The sequence below is a fragment of the Gigantopelta aegis genome, chromosome 9 (genome assembly GCF_016097555.1).
Source record: "Gigantopelta aegis isolate Gae_Host chromosome 9, Gae_host_genome, whole genome shotgun sequence".
NCBI lineage: Eukaryota > Metazoa > Mollusca > Gastropoda > Neomphalida > Peltospiridae > Gigantopelta > Gigantopelta aegis.
In genome coordinates, this window is record NC_054707.1 from 10,447,140 (window position 1) to 10,472,470 (window position 25,331).

At 36.7% G+C, this 25,331-nt stretch overlaps 2 protein-coding genes across 5 annotated transcripts in view; one reads left to right on the plus strand and one right to left on the minus strand.

Annotated features, from left to right (window-relative positions):
• LOC121380567 overlaps positions 1–344 on the minus strand; it is a 28,700-nt gene extending 28,356 nt beyond the window's left edge. For all 4 annotated transcript variants that reach the window (XM_041509441.1, XM_041509439.1, XM_041509438.1 and 1 more), the window contains exon 1: positions 208–344. The gene's annotated coding sequence lies outside the window, so the exon portion shown is untranslated. The remainder of the gene's footprint in view (positions 1–207) is intronic.
• Positions 100–22,073, plus strand: LOC121380566 (grancalcin-like). Its single transcript, XM_041509437.1, has 10 exons — positions 100–408; positions 5,006–5,080; positions 6,675–6,750; positions 8,624–8,648; positions 9,043–9,064; positions 11,127–11,274; positions 12,199–12,327; positions 14,296–14,366; positions 16,277–16,322; positions 18,810–22,073. Exons 1-9 carry the CDS (start codon positions 181–183, stop codon positions 16,301–16,303), a joined length of 801 nt encoding a protein of 266 aa, XP_041365371.1. The 5' UTR covers positions 100–180; the 3' UTR covers positions 16,304–16,322; positions 18,810–22,073.
• Positions 22,074–25,331: the final 3,258 nt, after the last annotated feature.

A 25,331-nucleotide genomic window follows, 5' to 3' on the forward strand; every position in this document is an offset into this window, starting at 1 on the left:
CCTGATCCGAGTTTAAAGGGGAAATCTAAAATATCGTAAAACTAAAGCACTGAAGTTGCTTCCCTTGTAGACTCTCCGGTAGTGTGAAATCACTTTTGTCAGTGTTGATCTTGTTATGTTACCATTGCCAAGCAGGAAATCTTTTTTGACAGGTTCCTAAGTTATCGTTAGTCTTCGAAAATGTTTGGACAAGCTTACAACACATACCCTGGGGGTGCACCTCCTCCCGGGTACCCACAGCCGACGATGGGTATGCCAATGGGTTCGCCGCAGCCCCCTCCGCCCCAGGCGTACAGCTACTCCCAGCAGCACCTGAGCGCGTACCAGCAATGGCAGCAGCCGAGTCAGTACTACGGCCAGTATGGGACCTACATCCAGTCTAACGTGTTCTCCGTGCAAGCGCACCAGGTAGGTTACAGCAAGTGTCATTATAGAAACACACACACACACACACACACTACAACCAGTATGGGACCTACATCCAGTCTAACGTGTTCTCCGTGCAAGCGCACCAGGTCACCTGGTAGGTGGGTTACAGCAAGTGTCATTATAGAAACACACACACAGGCACACTACAACCAGTATTGAAACTACATCCAGTCTAGCATGTTATCTGACACACACACACACACACTACAACCAGTATGGGAACTACATCCAGTCTAGCGTGTTCTCTGACACACACACACACACTACAACCAGTATGGGAACTACATCCAGTCTAGCGTGTTCTCTGATACACACACACACACACTACAACCAGTATGGGAACTACATCCAGTCTAGCGTGTTCTCTGACACACACACACACACACACTACAACCAGTATGGGAACTACAACCAGTATGGGAACTACATCCAGTCTAGCGTGTTCTCTGACACACACACACACACACACTACAACCAGTATGGGAACTACAACCAGTATGGGAACTACATCCAGTCTAGCGTGTTCTCTGATACACACACACACACACACACACTACAACCAGTATGGGAACTACATCCAGTCTAGCGTGTTCTCTGACACACACACACACACACACACACACACACTACAACCAGTATGGGAACTACATCCAGTCTAGCGTGTTCTCTGATACACACACACACACTACAACCAGTATGGGAACAACATCCAGTCTAGCGTGTTCTCTGATACACACACACACACACACACTACAACCAGTATGGGAACTACATCCAGTCTAGCGTGTTCTCTGACACACACACACACACTACAACCAGTATGGGAACTACATCCAGTCTAGCGTGTTCTCTGACACACACACACACACACACGCACACTATAACCAGTATGGGAACTACATCCAGTCTAGCGTGTTCTCTGACACACACACACACACACACACACTACAACCAGTATGGGAACTACATCCAGTCTAGTGTGTTCTCTGATACACACACACACACACTACAACCAGTATGGGAACTACATCCAGTCTAGCGTGTTCTCTGACACACACACACACACACACTACAACCAGTATGGGAACTACATCCAGTCTAGCGTGTTCTCTGACACACACACACACACACACACACACACACACACACACACTACAACCAGTATGGGAACTACATCCAGTCTAGCGTGTTCTCTGACACACACACACACACACACTACAACCAGTATGGGAACTACAACCAGTATGGGAACTACATCCAGTCTAGCGTGTTCTCTGACACACACACACACACACACTACAACCAGTATGGGAACTACAACCAGTATGGGAACTACATCCAGTCTAGCGTGTTCTCTGATACACACACACACACACACACACACACTACAACCAGTATGGGAACTACATCCAGTCTAGCGTGTTCTCTGACACACACACACACACACACACACACACACTACAACCAGTATGGGAACTACATCCAGTCTAGCGTGTTCTCTGATACACACACACACATACACTACAACCAGTATGGGAACTACATCCAGTCTAGCGTGTTCTCTGATACACACACACACACACACTACAACCAGTATGGGAACTACATCCAGTCTAGCGTGTTCTCTGATACACACACACACACACACTACAACCAGTATGGGAACTACATCCAGTCTAGCGTGTTCTCTGACACACACACACTACAACCAGTATGGGAACTACATCCAGTCTAGCGTGTTCTCTGACACACACACACACACACACACACACTACAACCAGTATGGGAACTACATCCAGTCTAGCGTGTTCTCTGACACACACACACACTACAACCAGTATGGGAACTACATCCAGTCTAGCGTGTTCTCTGACACACACACACACTACAACCAGTATGGGAACTACATCCAGTCTAGCGTGTTCTCTGTGCAGGCACATCAGGTAGGTTACAACAAGTGTCATTATAGAAAAAATGCACAGACACACTTACACACACATAGATAAACACACCCTACAACCAGTACAGGAACTATGTCCAGTCTAACGTGTTCTCTGTGCAGGCGCATCAGGTAGGTTACAACAAGTGTCATTATAGAAAACATGCACATACACACACATACATACACACACACATACACATACACTGTGATGCATACACACACTGAATCCACTAGCAGGCCTCTAAGTTTGGAAATACAGTCAAAACACACTATATTGCATATCGGTTTATAGCATAAATTGGTTATTTGCATGTTATTTGGCTGCATAGAACCATTTAGCATTAAATCAGTACAAATTATGTCGCATATTTGAATAGCTTTATAAAGACAAACATCGGTTAATTGCATACGAAAACCAAAAAAATATAGAAAATTCCATCATAAAATGTTCCACAAACCTTTATTATTTTACTAGAAACAATTGTAATTGCACAGAGAATAAAGCAGAATGTTCTATGTTGATTAAAAACTAATATCAAAAGATGAAAAAAGTAAAAGCGGTTACTAAAACAGGCGATGTACAATGTTGACATCTCACGCTACAAGACTCATCGTAGTGCTTATAGCAATGTGTTCAAGTGTTTATTGTAGTAATCCTGGGACCATTATTGCACCATTTAAGTATTGATGGCAGGATTTCAGATGTAATTTGTTCTTTGTTACAAAATTACTTAAAGGAGAGGACAGTTAAGGCATTTGGCCTGGTATGCATATTCAACGAAATATAATGCACATTATTGCTTAATATCAACACGTATAATCGTATAGTTAATTAATAAAACGGTTAAGTGTGACGGCTATTATATATAATGGGCGCAGCCATTTTGTACCATCTCAGTGCCCTCTGGCGAGCTGGTGGTTACGTAATACTTAACACGTAATGTCAGGAATGAGCCTTAGAACTAGAGAAACACAATCTACCTGGTTTTTGCGGTATGATAAATAGTCATACATTGCAATGTTCTGTAATAATACACATCCCAGTAAGCCAGCAATAAGTATATCCAGCACTATATATATTATTTTTCAATACAAAATAAAATACCATTGTCAAAGTGGCTACACAACAAGTCGAAACAATGAACAATGTTTTGCCCATGCATTAACCTACGTACTGAAATGATACACGGAGTGTTTTCTTAGTTAATTGGTCTCTGCTGTTAGTTGCTTCTACCTGTGATTCCTGATTGGCAGGTGTGTATTTGATTGGTAACCAGACGAGCCAATTAATTGACGCTGTCTAGACACAAAAATACATACCGGTATTGTGGAATATTACCTGTCGCCCCTAAAATTGTAATGGACATGGTTTATTACTGTAAATAGTTCTGTAAAACTATTGATTAAGTAGAGGCGTCGTGGTTAGCCATCGGTCCACAGGCTGGTAGGTACTGGGTTCGGATCCCAGTCGAGGCATGGGATTTTTAATCCAGATACCGACTCCAAACCCTGAGTGAGTGCTCCGCAAGGCTCAATGGGTAGGTGTAAACCACTTGCACCGACCAGTGATCCATAAATGGTTCAGCAAAGGCCATGGTTTGTGCTATCCTGCCTGTGGGAAGCACAAATAAAAGATCCCTTGCTGCTAATCGGAAGAGTAGCCCATGTAATGGCGACAGCGGGTTTCCTCTCAAAATCTGTGTGGTCCTTAACCATATGTCTGACGCCATATAATTGTAAAATAATGTGTTGAGTGCGTCGTTAAAGAAAACATTTCTTTCTGATTAAGTAGACTTTTCCATCTAAAACCACAGAACTGATCAATTAGTGAATTACGTAGTCCCAAAGAAAAGAAAATTATCACTTGGGCATCGTGGGTTGTCGTTTTTGCTCCAACGTAGCATATCAATAGGCCTAATATTTAAACAGAGAAAAATACTATAACCCCATTTTGTTCCGTTATTGCAACTTGAAATATATTTAGTTAAATAGTTTATTATATTATTACGTCATTTATGCTGTTTTACAAGTCAGGTTAATCAAAGAGAAGCGCCTTGTTGAAAATTACTGCTTTTGTTTACACTGTACATACAGGAGATGGTCAGGAGCTGACTTCACTTCGCCCCAAGCTATCCCACCGGACGTCACAAAAACAAAATGGCTGCCCCCAGTTAGCAGGATTAATCATGTTTTTTTATTAACTCTAAAATTACGCGTTTTTCATTTGCTAAAGTGTCAGTATGTGTTGGTGGTCTGGGTATGCATTTTTCCAACACATAAGGCTCTTGTTTGAGTTGATTCTACCTTTAAACCAATACTGACAACAAAACTCTGTTGACAGAACAAAAAAACTTCCGTGCAGTAGTGGAATAGTCCATTGTTATTTTTATGTGTGCATGCGTTAAAGCCTTTGATAATACTGAAAGATAGACTTGGCCCCCACCCCCAGCCCCCACTGCTCTGCCGTGCCTGTACTAGATCTGCCTGTACTAGATCTGCCCTTGACGTATAGCTAAACAGTTTGCATTGCAGATGTGTGTAATAATCAAAACTTTACTTACTAAAGTTAATTAAAACCATATATTCTGTAAACATCATAAAGATATGTATTTTTTCTCTTCTTTTTTTTTCAAGGCTTTTCAGTATAATTCTGTGAACGACCTCCAACAGATATTTTACGCAGAAATGCAGAAGAATCCAGAGAATACTGTGAGTTAAATAATTATATTTTCTCAGTCCACACAAATTACAAACATTAGCAGTATAAAATAATATGTTTTGTAAATATTCATACCAAGTTTTATGCAGTCCAGCACACATTACAAACATTAGCAGTATAAAATAATATGTTTTGTAAATATTCATACCAAGTTTTATGCAGTCCAGCACACATTACAAACATTAGCAGTATATAATAATATGTTTTGTAAATATTCATACCAAGTTTTATGCAGTCCAGCACACATTACAAACATTAGCAGTATAAAATAATATGTTTTATAAATATTCATACCAAGTTTTATGCAGTCCAGCACACATTACAAACATTAGCAGTATATAATAATATGTTTTGTAAATATTCATACCAAGTTTTATGCAGTCCAGCACACATTACAAACATTAGCAGTATAAAATAATATGTTTTATAAATATTCATACCAAGTTTTATGCAGTCCAGCACAAATTACAAACATTAGCAGTATAAATAATATGTTTTGTAAATATTCATACCAAGTTTTATGCAGTCCAGCACACATTACAAACATTAGCAGTATAAAATAATTTATCTCGCCTCCATGTAAAATACTCAAATTTCATTGGTTATTTAGCCTTGGAGGAAAACCCTTATACCCCACATGGGCGGAGTCAAATCTCTTATACCCCACCTGTAACATCGGACTGTTGTTATTGTATTAATGTGCCATGCAAAAATTTGTCCGTTACCAACGTAAATAAAACATGGCTGTCAAAAGATTTGCCAACCACTCGGAAAATGAAATTGAAGAAAAGCTAATTTTGAATTTGAATGACGTCAGTATTCCAGTGACGTCAATTTACATCTCCTTACAATAACACTAAACTGGGTACATGACGTTGCTATTGAAATTTCTTTTTTGTTTGAACATTATTAATGCACGTGGATGTGTTTGAAGACAATCTTGTAATTAAGCATGTCAGCAAAATAAATTCGGGGTGCAAGAGCATACAGAGGGTATAAAAATCCATAAACCCCTCGTGATGCTTCTAAAACTTATGATGTTTTATAAATATTCATACCAAGTTTTATGCAGTCCAGTTCACATAAATATTAATTAGTGATATAAAATGATATGCTTTATGAATATTCATACCAAGTTTTATGAAATTAACAATAATCAACAGTCTTCGGCATGAACAAAATCAAGGCCAGCTAAAGATCACTCTCCTGAAATGGTGCTAGGTGAGCAATTGCATGGTGTTTAAAATAAAATGTATTAATTTCTTTATTGCAAGGTGATCAATATGTCACTCTTCTAAAACTTTCCAGGTTAGTTTGGAATAGAGCGGGAATGATCGCACAACTTTCCTGGCGAAGACTGATTCAATACATGTTTAATTGTTTAGGAATCTGAAGAAGAAAAAACATTTGTTAAAATTATAAATGAATATTTCAGATGTACACTTCCTCATCATTGAACACATTTATATATCTCAGTTGTCTGTCTGTCTGTCACTGTGTTTTTGTACATTTATACGTTTTCTGTGTGGGACATATAGTTATTGTGGAGTACATGTACTGTTAATCAGTTGTTTGTACTTTTAGCGGAGAAACGCAATCCAAGCTGAAGACCTTGTTAATATCCTAAACAACACACCGTCCATCAGAAACTATTTCAGAAGTTAGTCAATTTATTATCTTTTTATTTCAGATCTCTCTTTTTTTACATCAGCTATTTTTCATATCCAGGTACCAAGTAATAATCAAAATGGCTTGCTGTGAAATTGTCATGCATTGGTGTAACAGACAACATTATTGGACAGTTTGGTGCTTATAAACCAGTGACCTTGTTGGTACTACTAGTACTAAATATCACACATCCCAAAATGACATAACATAGTTTTCATTGTTAAATTTTGTAATAATATGTTATAATTCATTATAGATTTTTCCATTGTCTCAGAATGAATAGAATTTTGGTTTTGGAAATTATCTGTGAATGTGAATATAAAGTACACCTTTATAGCAGTACTCAGAACAGTGTGTAATGTGGTTTACATCATTTCTTTGTATATGTTCATTACATGGATGGATATAAAAAATAAAAGGCTTTTGGAAAACAAAATAGCCAAGGTACCAGCTATTATTAAATAGATGTCCCTCATAAAATAATTTTCATTTATTAGTCAATAAAGTTGGTGAACAGTAAATCAATCTTCACTCGGGACATAAAACTAATACTTTTTATTATCCTCTATATATCAGTATGATCCTGGAATCCAAAAACATTTTAGTTTCATACAAAATTAATTGGTAAATCTGCTATAGGTTATATCTCTTTGGTCACATTTATAAAGTACTCTTTAATCATAAACAAATTATCTGAACATTATTAATATATAAAGACTTGCAAAGCAAAGGTGCATATTATTTTTTTAAATATTATTATTAACAAAATCAAAACCAAAATGCAAAGCACATTGTTTTTACCTGTCAGTGTGAGTCAGTCTTCCTTTTATTTGTATATATGAATTTGTCTCTCTTTTTTTGTTTCTGTCTGTCTATCTGTCTGTTTGTCTGTCGTCTGTCTGTCTGTGTCTGTGAGTTGTTTATCTGTCTGTTTACAGTTAGCTCGATTCACACTGACCTGTCATTTATGGTTTTGGAGGGGAATGAATGGAAGGCTTTTATCTGTGTTTGAATATTTATATGCTAGGAGACATCATCATGTAATGGAAGGCTTTTATCTGTGTTTGAATATTTATATGCTACGAGACATCATCATGTAATGGAAGGCTTTTATCTGTGTTTGAATATTTATATTTGAATATTTATATGCTAGGAGACATCATCATGTAATGGAAGGCTTTTATCTGTGTTTGAATATTTATATGCTACGAGACATCATCATGTAATGGAAGGCTTTTATCTGTGTTTGAATATTTATATGCTACGAGACATCATCATGTAATGGAAGGCTTTTATCTGTGTTTGAATATTTATATGCTACGAGACATCATGTAATGGAAGGCTTTTATCTGTGTTTGAATATCTATATGCTAGTAGACATCATCATGTAATTGGGGCGGGATGTAGCCCAGTGGTAAAGCATTCGCTTGATGTGCAGTCGGTTTGGGATCGATCCCCGTCAGTGGGCCCATTGGACTATTTCTCGCTCCAGCCATGGTACCACAACTGGTACATCAAAGGCTGTGATATGTGTTATCCTGTCTGTGGGATGATGCATATAAAAGATCCATTGCTGCTAATCGAAAAGAGTAGCCCATGAAGTGGCGACAGCTTGTTTCCTCTCTCAATATCTGTGTGGTCCATAACCATATGTCCGACACCATATAACCGTAAATAAAATGTGTTGAGTGCGTCATTAAATAAAACATTTCCTTTTTTCCTTCATCATGTAATTATTAATCTCTATATATTCAAGTCATTTAGTCATGTCTATTTGTAAAATACATGTAATAAACAAAACTACTATTGGAATCATTGGAATCATTGTAATACATGTTATGATCTCAAACTCATTTCTATTTTAGTTAACTGGAATCGAGAGCTATGCAGGTATGTTATACATTTGTTTTCCTCTATGGGATAGATTGTAAATTCATTTTGCCAGTCTGTCAGCTAGATATTAAGCACTGTATTGTAATTATTTGTGTATTAAACAGAGAATAACTAATTAATGACATAGGAATTTGGTGTTATCCTAAGTTAACAGTGGGATATTTCCCATTCAGTCTGAACAGGTTATCTTTAACCCATTAAAAATTAAGGGGAAAACCATTACTTCTGTTTATTTAAGCTACATTGTAAAATGACCTAAGTCAAATGAATGATTTTGTAACATTTAAGAGCAAGTGTAATATAATATATTAACTACTGTTACCACGTGCAGTGATGTCATTAATCATATATTCTTTTCCTTGTAAAACTTGTTACTATTGTCTCTTTTCAGCATCATGATAGCCATGCTTGACGTATCCTCATCTGTAGTTGTGCAGTATGTTTTAGTTTGTAGAGTCATACATATGGTATGGAATATGGTACAATCTGTAGTCATACATACATGTATACAATTAAATTTGTGTTAAAGTTAAAAAGTTTGTTTTGTTTAACAACACCACTAGAGCACATTGATTTATTAATTATTGGCTATTGGATGTCAAACATTTGGTAATTTTGACATAATATACTCTCAGAGAGGAAACCGGCTACATTTTTTCATTAGTAGCAAGGGATGTTTTATATGCACTATCCCTCAGACAGGGTAGCACATACCATGGCCTTTGATATACCAGTCATGGTACACTGGCTGGAATGAGAAATAGTCATGAGTCCAATGATGGGGATCGATCCCAAACCAACCGTGCATCAAGCAAGTGCTTTACCACTGGGCTAGATTCCACCCCTTGTACTAAGGATGCAGACCTAAGTTATTGCGCAGTGTAAAATATTTTATACCATTACAGCTTTTTTATCATTAGCTTACACATTACTGAAACATCTTATTTAAATGATCAATTAACGTGTTTCTTATGGTCCTGGTGTTTGTAGTAATTAGCTCTAAATATATGTTCAATAAACCAAATACCCGGTGCCTCAGAAACTAGTGTCAGTGACTTTAATGACATTCTTTGGGAATATCATGTCTCTTTACAATTGGGGGAGCGGGATGTAGTTCAGGCGGTAGTGTATTCGCCTGTGAAGCGGTCGGTCATCGGATCAATCCTTTTCAGCAGACTCATTTGCAGTTTGGGCTATTTTCCATTCCAATCAGTGGTCCACAAAGGTTGTGGTATGTGCTGTCCTGTCTGTGGGAAAGTGCGTATAAAAGACCCCTTGCTACTTATCGGAAAGAGTAGCTTATGTGGCAGCAGCGGGTTTCCTCTAAAGAAATATGTCAGGATGACTATAATTTTGATGTCCAATAGCCAGTGATAAAATAAAAATCAATGTGCTCTCGAGGCAGCATTAAATAAAATAAACTTTACTTTTTACTTTACAATTGGCTGCTTAATTAATACAGCTTCACGAATCCGGGCTCACGCTGGAATTTTTTTTTATTTAGTCAATATGTCATGTTGAGTATTTCCTAGAAAATTATTACGAAATATTTTATTAGCCAAAGACTAAATGTTGTAGCCAGTCTGTATAATAATTAGCAGTTGGCTAATTTGGCAATGTGCAGTGTGAACCCTGCTAATACAGGTTCACTGTGGTGGGATTTACCTCAGTCGGTTGAGTGCTCGCTTGAGGTGCAGGCATCGCAGGATCGAACCACCTTGGTGGATCCATTCAGCTGATTGAGTTTTTTCTCATTTCAACCAGTACAACACAGCTGGTTAAAGGTCGTGGTATGTGCTTTCCTGTCTGTGGGAAAGTGCATGTAAAAGGTCCCTTGCTGCATTAGGAAAAATGTAGCGGGTTTCCTCTACATGTCAGAATTACAAAATGTTTGACATCCAAATAGCTGATGATTAATTAATCAGTGTGCTCTAATGGTGTCGTTAAACAAAAAAATAAAAGTGGTTCACTTATCTTAGATAAAATGTTTTTATCAGATGCCAGTAACTTGACTTGCACATTAGTGAAGGAAGGAAATGTTTTATTTAACGACGCACTCGACACATTTTATTTACGGTTATATGGCATCAGACATATTGTTAAGGACCACACAGATATTGAGGGAGGAAACCCGCTGTTGTCACTTCGTGGGCTACTTTTTCCGATTAGCAGCAAGGGATCTTTATATGCACCATACCATAGACAGGATAGCACATACCACAGCCTTTGATGTACCAGTCGTGGTGCACTGGCTAGAGCAAGAAATAGCCAAATGGGCCCACTGAAGGGGATCGATCCCAAACCGACCGCGCATCAAGCGAGCGCTTTATCACTGGGCTACGTCTCACCCTGCACATTAGTGTGTCACTTGTGAAGTGATGTGGGACATGATTCTTGTCTGACGGTCAGTAATCTACCGTTAACTCTGTTGGCTATCCGTTCTGAGAGTACCGGTGTTTCCTTGACATGTGTCAGCGATCTAAGGACGGCTTTATGCAATGGGAGGAGTTCCTGGAGCTGCAGCAGTGCCTCGTGGCATGGCACAACGTCTTCTGTCAGCACGACACCGACCGGTCCGGCTTCATCGAGTCATCAGAGCTCATCAGAGTTATCATGTCATTTGGTGAGTCATCGTGTTATTTTGGAGAGGTGTCATGGTATTAGGTGAGTCATGTTATTTGGCGATTTGTGTCGTATGGTGAGTCATTGTGTTATTTGGTGAGGTGTCACAGTATTTGGTGAATCATGTTATTTAGTGATTTGTGTCATGGTGAGTCATTGTGTCATTTTGTGAGTAATCATGTCATTTTGTTAGTCATCGAGTCATCTTATATGACAAGGCATCTTGTCATTTGATGAGACATCTTGTTATTTGGTGATGTGCCATGGTATTTCGAGAGTCTCATGGGATTGGGGAAAAATGGCACAAGTAAATAATTATTGTTAAATTGATTTATTAGAACTTGTAGATATAATTAAATATATGTATTGGAAATGTTTAGTACAGAAATTGGAAATTTTTAGTGCCACTTTCTTTTGGGAATTCGGACCCACAGTTATCATGTCATCTTGAAAAGTCGTATCATTTGGAGAGTTTATATCATTTGATGAGTCATCATGTTATCTTGATGAGTCGTATCATTTGGAGAGTTTATATGATTTGGTGAGTCATCATGTCATCTTCATGATTCGTATCATTTGGAGAGTTTATATCATTTGGTGAGTCATCATGTCATCTTCATGAGTCATATCATTTGGAGTCATTATACTATTTGGTGGCTGAGAGATACCTCTATCCCTGTTTCCATCTCCTCTCTCTCTCTCTCTCTCTCTCTCTCTCTCTCTCTCTCTCTCTCTCTCTCTCTCTCTCTCTCTCTCTCTCTCTCTCTCTCTCCCTCTCCCTCTCCCTCTCCCTCTTTCCCTCTTTCTCCCTTTCTGTCTCTCGGAAGAGTCAGAAAGAAACTTGTATGTTAAATATGAAATAAGTATGTTTAGAAATATTCTGTTGTGTTGATAAACAATCATTCCTTTCCTTGCTGTACTGTAGGCTACAAGATCAGTCCGCAGACCCTGGAAACCATTCTCAAGAGATACTCGCGTGTCGTGGCTGGCGGCCGGTGTCTCATTGCCTTTGACGACTTCGTGTCTCTGTGTGTCAGACTGAGAGCTTTCACAGGTAAATTTATAGAACTCTGAACCACTGACCATTAACTCTTTGAGGCCTGCTTCCATTTTTAATTCCAGCCCTAGGCAGTTTTACCTGCTGGTGCCCTAAAGCATAAACACAGATTTCATGCACTGCAGCAAAAATAACTCTTTACCTTAATCAATAAACAAATCTGCATCAAATTTTGTCAGCTATTTAATTATGTGCAATTAATGAAGAACATATATTATTTTATATGATGTAATTGTAAAAAAGTAGTTTAATTGTCTATAAATAACAGAAATAAACAAAAGTTTTAATAAACGTTACTGGTAGGCCTAATTGTCAGGAAGTTCTGATTGATTTTGGGGTTTTTCACTGAAACAATGCTGGAAATCTGGCTTTGTGGTATTGCTTGAAACATCCAACACACAGGTTCACATTGCACTGTTCACAGCCTGTGGCTGGCTCACGTCGAATGCCTTGTGTACTGCATTGTTTACATGTCCGTTTTTTACCCAGCACAACAGGCCAGTGTAAGAGTCCTACCGATATTCTGTCTATTTCGAAAATGTGACAGTGGTATGTCGTCACTATCGCTACTTACATTTGTAAGTCTACATCCGAATTACTGTTATTTAAATCGAGTACGTCATCGTTCGTGAAACCTTCAAATTCCGAAATACTATCATCATCAGAATTGAGAAATACGCCGTCGTCCATTTTGTTAAAAAAAAAATCAAAGTGAACAAAGCCGAACAAAGCCAAACAAAGCCACGAGATGCATGAACAAACCCAGCTGTAAGACTACTTTTTATTGGTCACTGGATTAATCTTCTACAAGCTGATAATGAAAACTTCTAATTATATTAGCCAATGACGTCTCGTTTTACAAGAACAGTCGGCCACGCCTCCAGTCGGCATTCGATAATAGCTACTGCTTGTAAACCACGCGTACAGGCGGGACTCGACATTTCGCGCAAATTAACATCACGACGTGAGTCGGGATTCGGCCCCAAAGAGTTAACCATTGATCTCTCCAGCACATGCTGCCCGCTGGTGTAACAATAACACTGAATCACTAGTCAATAAGCACTAACCATTAACCTCTGTACTAGGCATACAGTTCAAATAAGTGAGGTGTGTTTGCCTTGGAAAGTGTGCTTGAACCTTGATTGAATATATATATATATATATACCCATGAAAATAAAATGAAATAAAAAGCAACTCATTTCACCTTTTAAGTAACACACCACCATTTGTCGTGTCGTTACTTGCTGTAACAGCTTAATGTAGTCCAGTTTAGGAAATAGTTTCTCATAAAAGAAAATACTTCAAAATTCTGAGATGCTTTTTGAAATCTTTCTTTGATGATTACATGTAGGTTGACCTCTGTAGTATTTGAATAACCCATTAGTTTGGAGTTACTTGTTATATGTAGTACTAACTGATAACAACTGTGCAAGTGGTATAGTGCCACTTGTATAACAGCAACACGAGGCAGTGGTCAGGCATAGGGGCCAGTAATTGAAAACATTTGTTGTCGACCTCTGTTGATTTTTTATACAGTACTTGTCAGTTGAGAGTACTCCCTAAAATTAGTAGTCACATGACCCTCTGGACAGTGTTGTATTTTTCACAGAATATATTCAGACATAGAAATTGTATTGAACTGCATGGAGTAATTAATGGTGGTGTGTAACCTTAAGCATTCACAGCAACAACTGGTGTAAAATTACAAGATATATTTCACCTGTTTTGCATGTACTAGTTTATAGGACGTTTTTCTACTGACATCAGTTAAATAAAGTCACACAATTCAAGAGTAAACATGTGCTCTTTTACACTCATTTCATTGGTTAAGTTTGACTGCATGAAAGTACTCAAGTGAGTACTTTGTGTATAGGTAGTTACTCTCATGGCCAAGACTTGCTAATGAAGGACACAGGTGGTCTCATTTCAGTGACTAATACAAAACATGTTTTTTTATCCTACAGATGCTTTCCGCAGGCGGGATAGTATGGTAAATGGATGTGAAACGGGAAGAACCGTCTTTGAATACGATGATGTAAGTTTTTCATTTCAAACAAACACTGTCCTTGGTCATTGAATTGATTATAAAATACTTTCTCTAAATAGATCTTAATGATGCAGGGCTCGAACTTAACGACGGCAATTGCTGTCGTCAAAATATAAATTGTCATAGACCGGGAGCATCACCGATGGCACAAAAGTGTCGTCGGTAAAGTTTCCCAATAATGGCAAAATGTTTTTATCTGATGTAAATTAGTTGCCAGTATATAACATTAGTATATTTAAAATAGGTCTACATACAGCAAAAGAACCTTTCAGTATTATTATTTTGCTTCAAGTCTTCTCTTTTTTCACTTGCCATGGGCAGGCTTTAAATTGATGTCGGTGGTCCATTTCACTAGCTGCAGTTTTGTTTTTAAATTGATGTCGGTGGTCCATTTCACTAGCTGCAGTTTTGTTTTTAAATTGATGTCGGTGGTCCATTTCACTAGCTGCAGTTTTGTTTTTAAATTGATGTCGGTGGTCCATTTCACTAGCTGCAGTTTTGTTTTTAAATTGATGTCGGTGGTCCATTTCACTAGCTGCAGTTTTGTTTTTAAATTGATGTCGGTGGTCCATTTCACCAGCTGCAGTTTTGTTTTTAAATTGCAGTGGGAGACAAATTCTTACGTTCGAGCCCTGTGATGTTATTAGTCCCCAACTTGTCCAACCACAGCGAATTATACGATTTGTTTCCATTTCTCTGTCCATTCATCTGTGTGTCTGTCTGTGTCCCACATACATGTCTAGTTTAAAAAAAAAGCTTTTTCACAATATTTCAAATAAAATATTGAGCTGATATTTTGTATATAGCTTTGTCATGTAGAGATAGATCAAGTGTGACTCACTTTTTAGGATTTTTCCATTTTTTGTCCAGAGTTATGGCCCTTGAACAGATTATACAACCATCCCTCAAATTGTTTTCCAGAATTTGAGCTAAACATTTGTGTACAGCTTTATCATGTAAAGTCATATGCTAAATTTGACTTCATGTTTTTTTTACCCTTTTTGACAGTTATAAAAAATATTACACTATCACCCTCTTGAAAATGTTTTATTTATATACATGTATTTGACTCCCATGAAAATCTCCAGCCAGTGCACCACAACTGGTACATCAAACGCTGTGGTATGTGCTATCTTGTCTATGGGATGGTGCATATAAAAGATCCCTTGCTGCTAATCAAAAAGAGTAGCCCATAAAGTGCCGACAGCGGGTTTCCTCTCTCAATATCTGTGTGGTCCTTAACCATATGTCGGACACCATATAACTGTAAATAAAATGTGTTGAGTGCATCGTTAAATAAAACATTTCCTTCCTTGCCATAAAAATGTGTTAGACCCAGTAGGGAACACATGGTCCTATAGCAGTAATCCCAGAATGTTTGTATTAACCATGAAATGTTGCTTTTTGGTACTTGTAACAATATTAATTTGGGATCAGTTTGTTATGGATAAAATAAAGTAGGTATAAGAAAATATAAATTTCCTATCACAATACATGTTGTGACCGAGGTGGGATTTAGCTCAGTCGGTTGAGTGCTCGCTTGTAGTTCCTGCATCGCAGGATCGAACCACCTCGGCGTATCCATTCAGCTGGACAAAGGCTGTGGTATGTGTTTTCCTGCCTGTTGGAAAGTGCATATAAAAGATCCCTTGCTGCATTAGAAAAAAATGTAGCGGGTTTCCTCTGATGACTATGTGTCAGAATTACCAAATGTTTGACATGCAATAGCCGATGATTAATGAATCGATGTGCTCTACTGGTGTCATTAAACAAAGCAATCTTTAACTATGTTGTGACCATAAAGGGTAATGGAGGTTTAGAATAGTTTGAGTTTGAGCCTATACAGCTGACTGAGATAACATATTGTCATGTATTAATATTAATTTATTTATTAACAGTTCCTTCGGTGTGTGATGTGTTTGTAGAAGCTGACAAAACAGACAGGTAATTAGTGTATCTTGTAGCTACTCAGGTACCTGGTCATAGTTGTCACCATTTGCACCAGCTAGTGGGAACAGGTTAATGCCAACATGCACTTTCAATTCCACCCCCACCCCGAAACACTCCAAATTGAATTATGGTAAAAATGTTCTTTACAAATTAACATTTTTATGTACTGGTAATCTTAAATAGGAGAAAAACCAGGGCAGGGCAGGGCAGGTCATAGGGTTTTATGTGTACATTCAGAATAAGCTTTTATAGCATACGCCCGTCCAGCACAGGAAAAATGAAAACGATGAAAAAGTGTCTTTAAATACAGTGAAACCTGTCTAAACCGATCATTCTGGGGGACCCAGTATTTATTTGATTTAGACAGGATCCGGTATTTAGAGGGTCGTATTTAAGAATTTAGAAACTTTTCGACCATGAAACGTTGCTGGGTTTGATGGGATTCTGGTTTCTTTAGGGTCCAGTTTAGACATAATTCACTGTACTGTATACTGGATTAATACTGTGATGTAGGTGTTTTGGCAAGTACACACCTTGGCACATGTTATGTACATTTAGTGAACAACGATTGGTATCTGCAGTGCATATATATGTAGCAGTCGGTATTTTGTGCGTGAAGCTAGGTTCAACAAAGTTCACAACACCAGCTACGGGTTAGGGCATCATCTTTTATTCATGTAAACATAATACACAAGACACACCCTGCAAGGATTAAAAACACAAACGTATCCAAATATATCCCTATTGAGGTAAAACAAACATTCAGGCATATATTAATGAAATACATTGCAAATCATAGAAAACCGTCATTAAGCATTACTTACCATTCTGATGATTATGAATCATCATCCTCTTTATCCTAAATACTGTCATCACGATCATTAATCATGTTAACATACATGTATATATATATAATAATCAATTCGTGACCACCAATTATAATCATTGATTATAGAAAAGGGAAGATAATTTATAGTAAATAGGGTTATTTAAATGATTGTAATTATAATTATTATTTGATGTAATAAAGAGATATACTTAGCTTTATCATTAATGAGTTTATGAAAGAAAGGATATAAATTACAAGAGTATATTTAAAATTACCAATATATAAGTATTAGACTTAACCTGTAGCTTAACATACCATATGAATTACACGTAGGCATTGTGTTGATATATTCCATAACAACTGGGGAAACCTGCATAAAAATAAATTCATAATATCAATTGTTTAGTATATGGTTTCCATATATCTATTATACATTCAGAAATAAAACATTTAAACTAATTCATTCCAAAACCAATGTTTTGGTGTAGTTCGTCATAAAAACAATTGATTAAACGTAGCTAAATTATTAAATCAGATCAGCTAACAACTAAAACAGAAACTTCACTTACATCATAAAATATAGTTTTGACAGCAGAAAACAAAGATGGCTGACATTCATTATGTCACGCCCTGTAATCCATAATAATTAAAAGGCAGATTTATTATTAAATATTATATGTTAAATTATTCATTAATCATTACCAGGAATAGAAAATTAGGCATTTACTATTATTATTTACGTTTATCTTCTATAACAAATTAATACTAACCTTTAAATTAAACTTCTACTATTTCTCTCTGATCTGAACTTGTTTCTCCAAATACTAAATAATTCTGTCCTGTCTGGTCAGTCCAAAGAAAGCATGCAGATACAGGTGAGTGTTAATTATCCAATGGGAGAGAAAGAGACAAGGGTCAAAGTTTAAAGATAGCTATGGCTACCAAAAGAGCTCACACTGACTGCACTGATGTGGTCACGCGTGGTTGACCAGCATACACGAACACATCACAGGTACAGGGCAATACTAGAAAAAGGTGATAAAATGTTAATTATAGTGATATGTTGTTCAACCTGTAGTTGTTACAGTCTGAAAATAAACATTAATGAAATACATACTAAATACCATACTTAAAGGTACATACTCCTCTAAGAACCTGAAATTAAACATTAGTTACATAAAACCTATATGCTTAAAATACACGTGTACTACATATATCTGCAATTAAAGTAATGTCTGCATATCAATTTTGCAACTTAAGAGTAAGCTTGAACAACACAAAATTTATATGCATGCATTTTTTTTATGCTTTGCAAGTAGATTTATAGGAGGGGATATGGGTGTACTGAAAAAGTACTGTTTGTATGCTTGTGAAAAGGTTGTCCACCATTGATAATTGTGAACGCTCCATATCAGTTTTTATGAGTGTCATTTTGTTGAATAAACGACTTGAGACATGTACATTTCTGTCTGGTTGTCACATAAACATATTTTACTACTATAGGCACTTGTTGAAAATAATATGATCTTGTATTAAAAGAAATTGCAATTCAGTTTATAAATTTAAAATTCATATTTTGATACACATCTTTTTCGTAATATGGGCTTTTTGTTTTTGGTGTTTCATTTTGTGTGTTTTCTTTGTTTTGGTAGTGCATAAGCTCGGCACCTACAGATCAGTGTTGATATAGAAATGTGGATGTGTTCAACAGATGGAGACATGTGACAAGTGACATCACTACCTCTTCAACTGTGATTCTGTTTTCATGAGAAACAACAAGATCTGTTAGCTGGTCTGGGACTGTTTTTTTCTGCATGGTTCCGCCATTCATTGTACATAGTCATCCATTATTTTATCTTATTAATCATGTATCAGCTCTCTAACAAAAAGAGTGAATTATTGAACATTTTAAAGAATTCAAAAAAAAGAAGTCATTTATCATATTACTGAGGCTATAGAGTTCAGTTGTAAGAACAGCAATATGCTATTACTCTTCCTGAAAGTGATAGATCCTAGTTTTTAAACACTGAGGTGTTTTCTTCACTATTAAAGCCATTTTTGGTCATTGAAATTGGACATTAATTATATTTTCTTGTTTAAAATATCCATTTCTATACATCCAAAGTGTTTAAGCTTATCAATGTGTTTGTAATTTATCACAAAATGCATTTTTCATATTTAACTCTGAGAAGTAATGGTTATGGAGACGGGCTCTAGTCTATGTGTAGCGGGTATTAACCCATTTTCAGTGTCACAGAGTCTGTGCTTCACTCTCAGTGTATCGTAACTTTATTCTCGCTCGGGTAATACAATAATCCTGACACTTGTTTCGTAAAATCGGTACGACACACAAGCTTGTATAATAATCTCTATATAGAGGCTATCCTAATGTTTCTGTCATTGTAATGTGTTTTCAACTAATAGCGCCTTTTATAACAACTAATCATTACATATATTCGTATAATTAGTTATGGGAATCGGTTGGGATTTCATCATCGATCATCGGTTATAATCGGTTGGCACCAACCGATCAGCTTTTAATCGGTTAGAATTCCATGACCATAAGAAGGCTTTTAATTATAAGAACCATGTACCTATTGTCGTGTGTACCCTGCAAATGGCTAATTGTACTTTTATTAACTATTTAATATAATGTTTCTTTATGTACACATGAAAACAAACCCAAACCACAGTATATATCCATCAGTTTTATCATCTGAACTGGAGGAACAGTTACAGTTAACATTTTCCAACACAATCGATTTTGGATTTTTGTAATCGATCGTAAGAGCCAATCCGATAAATTGTCTATTATAATTGATCTTTGGAACACCACTACTTACAATATTATTAAATATATGTTTTTTGTGTAGAATATTAGTGTCTGCATATATACACATGTCTTTCTTGTAATCCTAATGTTCGTCACAGCTAAAACTGGATTTTACGTTCAAATAATTGTGTATGAATGACGAATATACTGATGAAAAAAAAATGGAACACATAAATATTGACTGCAACGAAAACCCTCATCAACAGTATGAGAAAGTTAACTGTTTTACTGACATTCAGTCCCATATTACATCTCTGTGTTTTATACAGATACATCTACTCTAATGGTCAATTAAATTTGGTCTCTAATATCATCTGTTACATGATTGCTTTCTATTAGTAGATATATATATATATTTATTATATAACAGCTAGCATATCCAGTATAATCAAAGTATGTGATTTTTTGCAGATTACATACTTTCAGAATTTGATAACTTTGAAAAGTAGATGTAAATTAATGAAGGTTACAGCACTACGTTTATTGACATTTAAGCAAACGTACATACAAAAGTGACATTCCATAACTGACCTATGCATTCATAATCATCAAACAAAAACATTTCAATAGCAACTTTACACTGAAAGCTGTCCAGCATTCAGAAAACAAAACGTTAAGCACTGGTTTATTCTTATGTATGGACATCTAAAATGATATCATTCGAGTTTGACGTCATTTTCATTCAAAAATACACCATGTCACCTATATGTCATTTGAATATTGGGTAATGGCTGACTGGAATAAAAGTTGAGTGTACAATTTACAAAAACTTATTAAGCTTGAGATTATATGATAAAGAGATAAGTACCCTTGTGTGTTTCGGTATCGTCAATATCATATATAGGAATAAAAATAATGTATTATACAATTATTATTCTTAATATATGATATCGACGATACCGGAAAAAACACTTTGGTAATAACCTCTATATATTAGAAATTAAAATTAAATGTTTTTATATTGACCTTACCATCCAAAAAGTTATGGAATATTCATTGAAGGCTGGGCCAAAACTGATCACATTTGGGGCAGGGGGTGGGGAGTAGATTGGGAATTAGGGGCATCGACTGGATGCACTGTAGTTAATATTTGATGCTAGTGCTTATTGGTGGAGCTGCTGCAATTTTTATCTTGATGTATAGTCCATTAATATTTTATTTTGTTTGTGGTGAGTATACAAATACAGCTGCCTCTGACCTCCCCCATATAATAATTTTGGAATGGCCCTGACAATCACTGTCACAAAGTGCACTTTTTAGTAGTCATAGTAAATAAATCACTTTTCCTTGCATTAATGGTGGTATTTGACTGTAAGAGTTCTCTCCCCTTGATAAACAGCCATTAGTCCTCAACCATTCAAACAGGAGGGGACTTTAGATTTTGTCTCCATCCTTCTGTCTGTCAGTCTGTCTGTCCATCTGTTACACATTTAGTTTTACGAGCTTTTTTGCTCAAAATATTGAGCTGAAACTTGGTGTATAGGTATATCATGTAACATTACACATCACTTTAGCTTTCATGGGGTTTATTCAAGGGGCATAACTCTGTCACAAATGGGATTTATTCAAGTTTGGCATAGTTATGAACTAGGAGATTTGTTGCTCCTGGTCTGGGGGGAAAGGGTGCACATGTATTGTTTTAGCAGTACTCTCACAATGCTTGTTAACAGTTATTATGATCTTATTTGTTTGTTTGGATTGTTTTCATTGTTATATTTAATTGTGGTGTTCTTGGCTATATTTTTAACCATAACATTTATTGGAATGTATATAAATATTTTCGAAATAATATAAATATATGAAGTGGAATGTTTCGCTTTATAATATTACACAATATACATTGGATATGTGTAATGTCCATTTATTTATAATTATATTCGTGTTTGTTTGTATCTATATACCTTAATAACCTATATTTAGATTTCATCTGACTGTTTCTCTCCATCTGTGTTTGCACGTGCGTGTGTGTGTGTGCGCCCGCGTGCATCTGACATTTGACAAATGCACTGCATACTTTTGGACGTCGTCTTCTGTAAATTGTTTTTTAAATAAACAGTTTAATCTCAGCTTTCAGTAGAGGCAACACAAATTATTTCTTTCTATTTACTTTAATCATTGTGCAAAGAATAGGAAGTATTTTATCTTTAAAATGTACATGCTGCATTGTCTGTGTGAATAGACATACAAAATGTCTTGTCCAAATAAAACCTTTGGAACCACATTAATAATTATATTCAACACAATGAAGAAAGTAAATTTGTAGTAATTCTGCGATCTTTAAAATGGAAGTAAAAAATATGTTGCAGCTAATTGGCAGAAGTAACTGTTGTTGGTTCCACAACTGATGTAACTGACAAAGGCTATGGTAATATCCCATAGCTGGTGTATAAAACACTGTGGAATGTAATGTCCTGTATAGATGGCAAAATGTATGTAATAGATTATTGCTTTAGTGGAGGCAATAATGACAGTAGAGGTGTTGGTGCCGATAAATGGGAAGCATGAAGGAAATGGTTTATTTAACGACGCACTCGACAGATTATATTTACGCTTATATGGCGTCGGACATATGGTTAAGGACCACACAGATATTGAGAGAGGAAACCCCATGTCGCCACTTCATGGGCTACTCTTTTCGATTAGCAGCAAGGGATCTTTTATATGCACCATCCCATAGACAGGATAGCATATACCACGGCCTTTGATGTACCAGTCGTGGTGCACTGGCTGGAACGAGAAATGGCCCAATGGGAAATCGGAAGCTGTATGTGTCCGTTTTCGTTTCCGACGAGTGCTCATATCTCTGCAATATTTTCGCGCAAATCACTACTGACATGTTGGTATTTTTGGCATCATTTATTTATTTATTTTATTAGAATTAATTTTCCTTTATTAAAATCATCGTAGGTCTTCAAAGTCGGCCAGACAAACGTCGTTCCCATTATTATTATTATTTTCACGATTTCATCTTCCGACGAGTGGGAGGTGTCGGGGGTAACGTCTTATACGCTAGATTCCCCCTGTCGCCGATTCCATCGTACATCCTCCACCCCGACAAAATTCTAGTCGTAAAGTATATCACATAATTGCGACATCGATGGTTTTAATTCGATTTTATCATACAATATATATTGTTCGACGGAATAGCAGATATATGTGCCTCATTTTACAGTGAACTGCTGTAGGCCCTACCATCCAATCAAATAATTCGTTACATCTATATCGCAAAAGTCATGAATATTAATAGAAACTAATGCCTCGTCTATAGGAGACGGCCATTCCGAGGAGACTCTTTACTGGGCACTGCATCCTTTTGACCGCCACTAAGAGGACTGCCACTCCAAACTAGTTTACTAAATCGGGTGTGACACGGATAGTCACAAGACAGGCACCTGTCGCGGTTGGAAAGACCAGGACTGTGATGTAGATAGGAGGAGTTGCCAGATCGGGAAAAAATGAGATGGAAGTCAAAGGAGAGAAAGGAAAGGCGGAAGTGGGATAATAATTTTTTTTAAACTGATCTAGCACGGGATAGAACTAATTGTAATAAGTAGGGCCTACAGTTGTGATGACGTGCACTCATGAATCACTATTAAAACTGATAATATCAGGTCTGGGACGTAGCTAGATTTGTTTATTTTTTTTATTTTATTAATAATTTTTTTTAATGAATGAGAATGGAAGGTGTAAGACACTAGGGGGTTCGGGAAAATTGTGAGATCTAAAGGCTGCGAAATACCATTTTGTAGTCATTTCAGGGAGGTTACATACAAAAACCGTCAATATCAGTAAATAGACACACACGCGCACACAGCTAGCTACGGCCCTGCAGGTGTTCGCGAAAGTGGAGCATATCCTGCTCCAAATCAATCACGACAAATGTTGCTGATTATCATTTTAAATATGTTAAGCTAACATATTTAACTGGTGAGCACACAACAAATGTTTTACAGTACAACATCTGGGGTGGGAGAGGACACCCCCACCCATCCGCTTCCCTCCCCTACGCGGACGCCCATTGCTATGTACGTTGCGGGGAATATTGAAAAGAAATCGGATTATCATGCTAAGATCGAGATAACGGTGACAAAACGGTGAACGCAGTAGTACAAGAACTTTGTGCTACTGATACTAAATAAACAATTATTTAATGAACTATAAAACTGGTGGATATCGCTGTCACATCTGGTCATATTTACTGTTAATCTACAATATGATTCGCAAGGAAGTTTCAACCGTTTACGATCGTTCTGATCGCTTGAACTGTGTTGCCGACATTTCGACCATTTGTATTTGATGCCGCACTCCGCAAGGATCTTTTTACGCTCAGGTCTAGTTGACAACCGTACATACATCGTGCTAAACACTGCGCACAAAGATGAATTCCAGAAATAAAACTACAATGGACTTAAAGGGACATTCCTGAGTTTACTGCAATGTTTAAGATGTCGACTAACGGAGACTTTTTGATGACTGTAATTGCATATCAAATATAGTTTTCTGCATAAAATATTAGTGGCTGTATATTAAACGTGTTTTTGATCGTTGTAATATTTGTACTAGGTTAAATTTCATTTTATTTCCTAAAAATTATTTTTTCGTACGTACGAAATTATTTGAAGACAAAATCCAGTTTGGGCTTCTTACAAATATTAATATGACCAGAAACACATTGAATATACAGACACTGATATTCTAATCAAGAAAATATACCGTATTTAATATGTAAGTTTAATCGTAGAAATATTTTATTAGTCGGAAACATCTAGCAATGCAACAAACTCGGGAATGTCCCTTTAAGTGGCTATACTTGTTAGATATTTTGTTTGTGAGGTTTTGGTTGGGTTTTTTTTTTTTTTTAGGGGCGGGGTAGTGTGGGTTTATTGTTAGTTGTGTTGTTATGGGTGGGTGTAGTTTCCAGTGGCGGATCCAGAATTCCATTTAGGGGGACCCCAATGATAAGAGGCGGAATGACAAGGGAACTTTGGGGGAGGTTTGGAGGGGGATCGCGAAAAATGTTTAAATTTATATAATAAAATTATAACTCGCATAATTTAGGGAGGGGGTAGGCCCTGCACCCCCCCCCCCCCTCCCCCCGATCCGCATCTGATTACATATGTTACCCCTTTAATTGCTGGGCGGAACGTAGCCCAATTAAATGGCTAAAACAATAAGAATGGGAAGGAATACTGTCGAACAACTGCCAGATGCCAACAGTTTCCCAAAGTTCACATAGATAGTATTGCGATGTCAGCTGTTGCATGTATGAAAGGTAATGGAAAAGAAAGAAAGAAGTGTTTTATTTAACGACGCACTCAACACATTTTATTTACGGTTATAT

Coding starts and splice junctions, on each gene's coding strand:
- LOC121380566 (XM_041509437.1), top strand. CDS start 181: ATGTTTGGACAAGCTTACAACACATACCCTGGGGGTGCACCTCCTCCC. Junction 9,065..11,126: donor TCATGATAGCCATGCTTGAC/GTATCCTCATCT, acceptor GACATGTGTCAG/CGATCTAAGGACGGCTTTAT. Junction 11,275..12,198: donor CAGAGTTATCATGTCATTTG/GTGAGTCATCGT, acceptor GCTGTACTGTAG/GCTACAAGATCAGTCCGCAG.